Source organism: Rhinolophus hipposideros (assembly GCF_964194185.1).
Source record: "Rhinolophus hipposideros genome assembly, chromosome: 8".
NCBI lineage: Eukaryota > Metazoa > Chordata > Mammalia > Chiroptera > Rhinolophidae > Rhinolophus > Rhinolophus hipposideros.
Window position 1 is genome coordinate 49,544,717 of NC_138054.1, and position 8,706 is coordinate 49,553,422.

General features: G+C 37.8%; 1 protein-coding gene across 7 annotated transcripts in view; it reads left to right on the forward strand.

Annotated features, from left to right (window-relative positions):
- Nucleotides 1-8,175, forward strand: part of ITGB3BP (integrin subunit beta 3 binding protein) — a 43,619-nt gene extending 35,444 nt beyond the window's left edge. For 2 of the 7 annotated variants that reach the window (XM_081056304.1, XM_081056303.1), the window contains exons 8-9: nucleotides 675-725; nucleotides 6,196-7,804. In XM_081056304.1, the coding sequence (XP_080912430.1) occupies nucleotides 675-724 (50 nt within the window). In that variant the 3' untranslated portion in view covers nucleotide 725; nucleotides 6,196-7,804. Of the gene's footprint in view, nucleotides 1-674; nucleotides 726-6,195 lie in introns of all 7 variants that reach the window. The other 5 variants (XM_081056305.1, XM_081056307.1, XR_013993796.1 and 2 more) reach the window with 4 other exon arrangements.
- Nucleotides 8,176-8,706: the final 531 nt, after the last annotated feature.

Genomic DNA, 8,706 nt, shown 5'->3' on the forward strand with positions numbered 1-8,706 from the left:
TAGGCTTCTACAACACTTGTCTGAATGTTTATAAATGTATCATGTTGTAGTGTATTGTGATTGTCTGGGTACAGGGCTCTTTCTGGGCTCCTCCCAGGCAAATAAAAGTCCTATCTCTGTACTGGAACCCCAGAATTTCGTGTAGAACTCAAATAGAAGGTCCACAATGCATGCTCATTGAATGGATAAAAACAAATGTCCACTCTAAGAATATTTTAAAGGAATTATCTTAATATTATCAAATACTTACAAATTGCTATCTCCTTCCAGGCCTCATTCACTTAATATTTATTGAATACCGACTATGAGCCAGGCACTGTTCTAGCATTGGGGATACACTAATGAACAAGATGGACACGACCCTATCCTCTGGATTATAGAATCCAGCACAAGAGACAAGTGATCATAATAAACCATAAGCATACATTATAGTAATACATTTCTTGGCAGTTCTTATCCTAATTTTTTAAATGTACATTCTGAAACACAATCAGGCAAATCAGTAGGATGTTGAAATGAGAATTTATAGCCCCAAGGCTGCTATTTATAATGTAAAATAAAACTTTATGTTTGGGTTCTTTAATTTCATTTTAATTCACTATTCTGCGTCATATACTGTGACAACTTACTTTGAACAGTTTTCTGAAAAAATATATGTTTTTTCTTTCGTATAGAGTTACATCATCTTGACAGCTATGAATTCCTTAAAGCCATTCTAAATTGAGGTACTGTTTCACCTTTCTAATTACGTTTAGCCTTATTAAAGTTCACTGTTTTGTTCAGATGGAAACATTTTATTTATATTATCAAATTTGGTACTGTCTGCCCACAAAGAAAATAGGGCCATGTGCTTTGGAGCTTTATTTGAAATTGTATGTAATCTATTCTTATAAACAAACAATAGGAGGGCAGTGTGACCAGATCTGAGTGTTAGAGGCTGATTGGAAAAGAGCGCTGTCTAGGCTAGAGGGCATATTTTTGGGGCGGGGGGAGCTTGTTGTTGTTTTTAAAGTTTATTCAATATTCTCCACACACACGCACACTCCGGTTCAAGCCGTTGTTTCTCAGTCTAGATGTGTAGGACGCAGCTCCCTGGCCCATGTTGGTATTATGAGCCTTGTGCTCCATCTGGCTAAAGCAGTCGCGGTGCACCGCTCACCGCAGCCCAGCTCAATGTCTTGTCGTAGTTCACAATCTTAGCTGCAGAGGGCGCAGTTCACTGGCCCATGTGGGAATCGAACTGGCAATCTTGGTGTTAGGAGCACAGCGCTCCAACCACCTGGGCCACCCGAGAGGGCATATTTTTAAGTGACTATAAAGGGGCCCATAATTGAGCACCTTTAGTATAAATAGCTAACTAGATACTGACAGGTGGATTATAGTTTCTATAGGACACACCTGACTGAACAAGCTATAACAAGTCTATGATGGAAATGTCGTACATTGATTAAATAATTACATATTAATTAGTTGTACCTTTTCTTCAAAACAGTTCCTGTGGATTCAGCAATACAGGCACACACAAAAAAAGATTTATTTATAAATAGCTTATTATAACTTAGCTAAAGGCAATGCGTCATGATGTGATTCCGGTGTTTAGTATACCTGTAACTGAAGGTTCACGATAAGAACTAGCTTTATCCCAGACTTAGTGGTATCAGTAGTAAGTTTTTTAGAAGCTAACCAGATGTTGCCTGCTATCTCTTAGAAAAAAATTAATGCAAAATGAAAGACTTCTATTCTGTCCTGAAAATAGCGTTCTTTGGAAATGGTATCTCAAGTGATTAATATTAGCTTTCTAACAAACCAGCTCTTCTTAAAATATTTGCAAAGTATCTTATATAGAAAATTGTCACTTTCATTCATTAAAATGTTCATTCTGCTGTACACAACAAATAATAGCTTATCCTGGTAGCTAACATTTACTGAGCATTTTCAGTGTGCCAGGTACTACTATAAGCACTTTATACATAAGCCATTTAACCTTCACAACCACTTATGTGAAATAGGTGTAGTTGTTATCTTTATAGGTAAGGAAATTGAGGCACAAAGATATTAAGTACCTGATTCCAGAATCACCTAAGAGATAGCCGGGATACTAACCTGAGTAGCTTGGTGCCAGAGTCTGTGCTCTTGCATAGCAGTGATCTATGAATGTCAGGTTTCCCTACTGGTCACGGGTTTTAGATCCTATGAAGTAGTAAGGATATAGTATGTTTACACATGTGTCTACATATTCATTCATTATAGGGTTAAGTATTTTATAAAACTTCTGACCCATGAAAATCCAACAAAGAACTATTAGATGGTGATCATAATACATATTCACAGTTACACATTGGGCAAATGAAAATCCACATTTAGTATATGACAGTCTCATTTGTGAACTTTTGGGGGAACTTAAGAGTACTGAGAGTAGCTTTGTCGTCATCAATTCTAGCAAAGATCATTACATGTTAGGGGTGTTCTTCTGAGTCTTTGAGTAGTACTTTCAAAAAGATTGAAAGAATGAAGGTTAACCTACCAGTCGACTTCCCTTTTAGTGGGAAGCAACAGAGAAATAGCAGTGAAATGAAACTTACGTATGAGGTATTTCCCAGGGTTCTTTTGACTGTTTTCTCACTTTGGGCAATTTCTTCATGATCTCATCCATTCCCTTCACTTGAGCTCTCACTTTAGTGTATAATGTTCCCAAATCTATCCGTGACCCTCCTGAGTTGTAAACCCACATCTCAGCTGCTATACATTGTCCCCTGCAAGTATGCTGATTTCATCATTCCCCCCAATTGTTCTTCATTCTGCCTTTCTGGGGATTACGTTTATCTAATAATAAGGCTCAAAACCGCAAAATTGTGTCTCTTTTTGTCCCCACATCCAAACTGCTGCTGGGTCATATCACTTCCAAAAATGTTTACTTCTCCTTTCCATGCCCACTGGACTCGTTTATTCCTTCATTACCTGTCATCTACGTTATCATCATCCCTCATTGTTACCTCTCTCCCCTTTCGTCCCTTTCCTCTACAGCCTGTCCTGCTTCTGGACAAAGTATGCTTTAGAAGGCATTACTGCACCATATTCATAGTAAAATACAAATTTATACTGATGTTTAGAATACTTCCTGATCTGACCAGTTTGCCTTTCCAATTTGTCCCTGTACCTCAGTCACCCCAAATTACTTGCCCTTCTCCAGACACATTCCTCAGACAGTGCCTTTCTCATTTCTTTACCTTTGTTTCTGTCTCCTCTGCTTGGCATACATTCTCCCCCATCATTGTCAAAATTTTGCTCATCTTTCAAAACCTGTTGATAGCTCATCTTATAGTAGGCTACCTCAGTTTCCTCTCTTCCATGTTTTCTCATTGTTGTTCTTTTGTGCATTTGTCATAGCTGCCCAATTGACATAACTGAGGGAGGGTATCAGACTCCCTGGTTTTGTCCTGTGCCCAGAAATGGTCATGGACTCCCGACACCACTGTGCCCAGTTTCCCTGTCTGCACATCAGCTCCTGCCCTCACCCGCACTTAGCGATTATTCCTGCTGATCTCTGTTGTTCCGTCAGGAGAACCACCCCCATACCAGTTCACGCCCAGAGCCTTTTAAAAAAGAAGGTTTTATAAAATAATGTTAGAATAAGAGAGACTGTATAAGGGGATCAGGAACCCATAGGCCACAAGTAGTACAAAGACAAGCAAAAGGGTGAGTGGGGAGAAAACGCATGATTCTGGTTAATGTTAACAGGGGATACTGAGATACTTTGCCTAGAAACAATGTGGATAGATCACTTGATTAACAAAAGTATGAGGCTTACTATTAACACAGCACTGTGTAATACCAACTTTTTGAAACCTCGTAATCAAGCTCAGGATACGAGATTTATATTATATATATAAACTAATGAGGCCAGCTATGGTTAGTGATACACGTTCAGACCCTTCTTTCCAGGGTTCTGGGCAATAGCAGAGACAAAAAAGGATTGAGTCCAAAGAGGATCAGAGGATCAACTTGATTAGTGGAGGAATTGATAACCTCTAATACGGCAGGTCCTCTGGTAGAAGAGTGGAGTAACTAATGTGAATTGTGGCCAAGGCAGAAGTGAAATCTAAATCTGAGCCCTGTGTGCTGTCCTGAATCTGAGGAGAAAGCTGGATCTTTGAAATAGACCCCATGTCCATATGCCTGTACACCAGTGAAGACCACGGGCCTGTCTTCTGTGCTTGGATATAGATGCGAGAGAGGATGGGCTCGTCTCCTTACAGTATGAAATTAGGAAGCACAAACACCTGTTGGTCTTGAAAGTAGATAGTGAAAGGGAAACTGAATTGTGGGGAAAAGTGTTATGTAAGAGTAGTGACATGTCATAGGAGTACGGTGTGGACCAGTCAAATGTGTCACTCTTCCATAGGGTATAGAGAGCAAGAGAGTTGGCAGAAGTTCCTTCCTCTTCAGCCTGAGGAATATAAACATTCCTCTCTAAGTGGAATGAAGAACCAAACGAAGAACAAGGAGTAGTCAGTATAGGAATACACAACAGACATAGATCACCTCTAGGGTAATTAGGTCATTACTTAAAGGGTTTATGACTTTAAAATCATCTCCAGTTATTCCACTCTACATTATTTCTGACAGAGGGCCATCCAGACCGTAGTATAGGAAACTTTGTACTTTACTAGGAAGCTGGAATTTGAAAAACGGGTGTTTTTAATGGGCTGTATAAACATACGAGGCAGAGAACGTGAACAAAAAAAGGCAGAGAAGCAGACTGATTGAACAGTAGGTTACAGCCCCATCATTGACAATTGTGATCTCCAGGCCACTAAGTTCAGACTTCATTCATTAGGCAGAAGTAGACCGTGAAGATTATTAGAGAAAATTCCAAAATATGTTTTAGAAAGAATATAATTACTACCTGAAGGATGAGTCCTGTCAAAATGCTGCTCATAAACTGCATCAGTGTATCTAAATTGCTTTTCATTTGTGTTCTATTATCTCCAGAACCAGTATGGCAGTGTGGAGATAACAAACATACTGTTAGTCCCTGCGCTCGTGCTATGGCATACCTCACATTGATCAAAGCATTTTGCCGGATCCTGAATTTGGCCTCAGAATCTTTATCAACACAGTTCTCCTAGCAACCATGATCAATTGATAAAACGTCTTTGCAGGGCTTGGCATTGTAATAGAGAAGAGGATTTGGATTAGATGTTTAGCACCAGTTCTGTTTCCTGCTTAGCTGTGTGGCCTTAAACCAGATAACTTGGTTCCCCTAAATCTTAATTATAATATAGGGCTGATAACATTTGCCTGTGAGATTGTACAGAATAATTAGCTTAATTAGTATCTCCCCTATAGTAACTATTTAATAAATGATAGTCTTCCTTTCCTCTATAGTATTATCATTAGTTCTCATAACTGTGTATCAATAACCTATAAGGGTATTAAGTGAACACTAGAGAGCTTAAAAGCTATAGAATAAAGACCAGATTTAATTAAGCAAGAGTTGGCAAAAGTTGGTTGCCAGCATTGTCAACCTGTCCTCTTATAGGACAATAAGAACTTATGTGCACTCTCCAGAATAGTGGCCTACCATGCATTACTTCATAGCTACAGATGTTACCAAGGAAGGGGTATTTCGGGAGTGAATGGTCTACCTGCCCTATGGGAATATATTCCATCAATCGCCAATGACTGCTTTCTTCAAAGGCTTCCTTTCATACAAGGGTCCTAAGGCCAAATAGACAACAACTTCTAACCACCACTAGGAGTCCCCAAAGGGACACACTATGGATAGGAATGTCTGTAAATACTGTCTTTTTCTGGGGGGGCAGCTGTTGGAGGAAACACCTGCTGAAAGGCCCTTAAGGCTTACAGACAAAAGGCATGTAGATTTTGGTGTTTTCAGTGGATCATGTTGGAGTTTTATAACTCTCTCAGAAGTACGTCAAAATCCATATTCACATAAAGTGCAGAGTGCGACATCAGAGTAGTCATGTTGACAAATATCTGTGAAGGTGAATCTTGCTTGAAACACTCAAAAATAAGCAATTGAGAAATTACCAATACCTAACTAAACTAGGGATTAAATTACATGGTGGTAAATGGGTGTTTAATTCATTTCTTATGTCATGCATGAGATGCATGTTAATTTGGAAAGTAATTCTTGATGATTTGATAGTAATCACCCTTTATATCCTGCAGGCATTTAGAAGAAATGCACTCACTATGAACACCAAGTTCTGCATCTGCCTGGTCATATTTAAAGGAACAGAAGACACGTTTGTAATTAATCTGCCCAGTAAATACCAGATCATAGCACTCAGCAGGTGCGTGTCTAGATAAGATTTCTTGCGGCTAATTTAAACTTTCTACACACACCAGTAGATAATCTCAATGTAAATAATACATTTCTTCTTGACCCTTTAATGAGTCAGCCAACATGTAGACGAGGATCTTGACTTATATTCTATATCATGTACGCTTCTATATACGTGTTGCATTTGTAGACTTAATAAAGCACTTATGAAAATGGCACCTTTGGTAGAGCTACATATTTTAAAACTCAGAGTAAGTCTAATGGTGAGTGGAATTAGGTATCAGTTTTCCCATAAAGCCCCATAGGTGTATTAATAATTAGATCCTTTTTAAAACTTTAAACATTTATGTACAACTTTATTCTATAGCTAGCCACTATCTCAGGGATGAATTTTTATTATACTCATTATTCCTATTCTTGTAGAGAAAAAAGTATTTTCAAAGTTTTAAAATTTTCACACCTTTTATAAAATACTGGAGTGCACTTTTCAGTAGCACTTTAAATATGAAGTTGTTTTTAAACTGAACTATACAGACCCTACTAAATTTAAAGAAAAGAGCTTTTGGGGGGGCAATATGTGATCCCTTCCAAATTATTTTGAAACATTAAATTTCTATTTATGGTGGTGTTTTGTATCATCGTCACAAAATAAAGGGGAAGAGGGAATGACAGAATGTGTTATAACTTAATAACATGATTTTTTTCAACTTCTATATTTTGACCATTTCTGCAGGGTAAAAAATGCTATTCCTTGGCACTTGCCCTAAGACTTAACCATGTCATTTAATTCAGTATATCATGAAAATAAAAATACTATATGAAAATCTGAAACAAAATTTAATTAAGGATGAAAGTAACTAATTTGCCATTTAGAAAAATTCAGATTTATGTCTTAAAATGCAAATGAGTTATTTAAAAACTTAAATGACACAGATACTAAACAGTAGCCCAATTAATTTATTAAAACTAATTTCCTTCACTAATGATTTTATTGGTACTATTTAAATAAGGTTTTTAAGATATAATCTGGTAAATATTAAGAACACTTGGTGATACAGCCCTTATAATAGGACATTACCTAAAATATATCAAAAGGTATTCCTTTGTGTTCTAGCATTGAAAACCTTAGAATATAAGGCAAAACATATAAAGAAACCTGTATTAGTAAGGAAATAAAGGGTCAAGGAGATTGGTTTCATTTGTAACCCAAGTTATGTAGGTATGTACTTACTGCTATTAAATCAGTTACTGTATATTTGACCTCTAGATATATACTAAGCTTTTGCCTTTCAGAACAGCTGGGTCTGCTAAGAATCATTTCTCAGTTCTCTTCATTGTAGATCAGATGACTCTCGCTTTATCACCCTTGGAGGCCACATGAAGGACAAAGCAGAAAGATCCACACACAAAACTAATGTTTATATGGGGGCGGGGTGGGGGTTACACTTGGCCCTGATTTTCCAATGAACATAACAGGAGACCAATTGAGACTTGAAACCATTGTGTTACGACGACCATTTTTTTGTTACATCCGATCCATCTCTTACTCTTTCTATTGAACAGAGAGGCTCCTTTGGCTGCCTTGACTTTTGTAAATGTTTCACTCACTTAGCTGTGGTTTATCATTTGGACAGAATGCTACATCGGGGATTTTTCTCCCCTCCCTCAGACCTCAAGAGAAAATGACTTCTGCGTGTCTCATATTTGATACATGAACATACACCCCATTCTCTTCATTTTAAGAAGCAAACCCAAGTTTATTGGCAACAGAGAAAACGGCATTTCTCAGAAACGGCCCTTCCCTCTAAAGTGAACTTGAAAATAACTTAGAAGGGTCATTTTTTTTAAAATTTTTATTGGGGAATATTGGGGAACAGTGTATTTCTCCAGGGCCCATCAGCTCCAAGTCGTCCTTCAATGTAGTTGTGGAGGGTGCAGCTCAGCCCCAAGTCCAGTCGCCATTTTCAGTCTTTAGTTGCAGGGGACACAGCCCACCATCCCATGTGAGAATTGAACCAGCAACCTTGTTGTTAAGAGCTCGCGCTCTAACCAATGGAGCCATCCAGCCGCCCCAGAAGGGTCGTTTTTGACACGTATATTAGTAAAGAAAGTAAGAAATTAATATTTTTGCGTAACCTAATATCTTTATATTAAAACATCCCTGTAATCCTGGGTATAGCTGAGAGAAGAGCTTTAGAATTGCCTATTTCTGTGATCTTGATTCATCACTGAGCATTTTTGGTATGTTGGAACTTAATCCCTCAAAGTTCAAAGTGGACTCTTCTTAAACTGGTTTTTATAATAGATATGAGATACTTGACTTATAATTGCTACAAGACTCCATAAAAACTACACTATAACTCAGTAAGATTTGATTAAATCATCTAGAAAATATG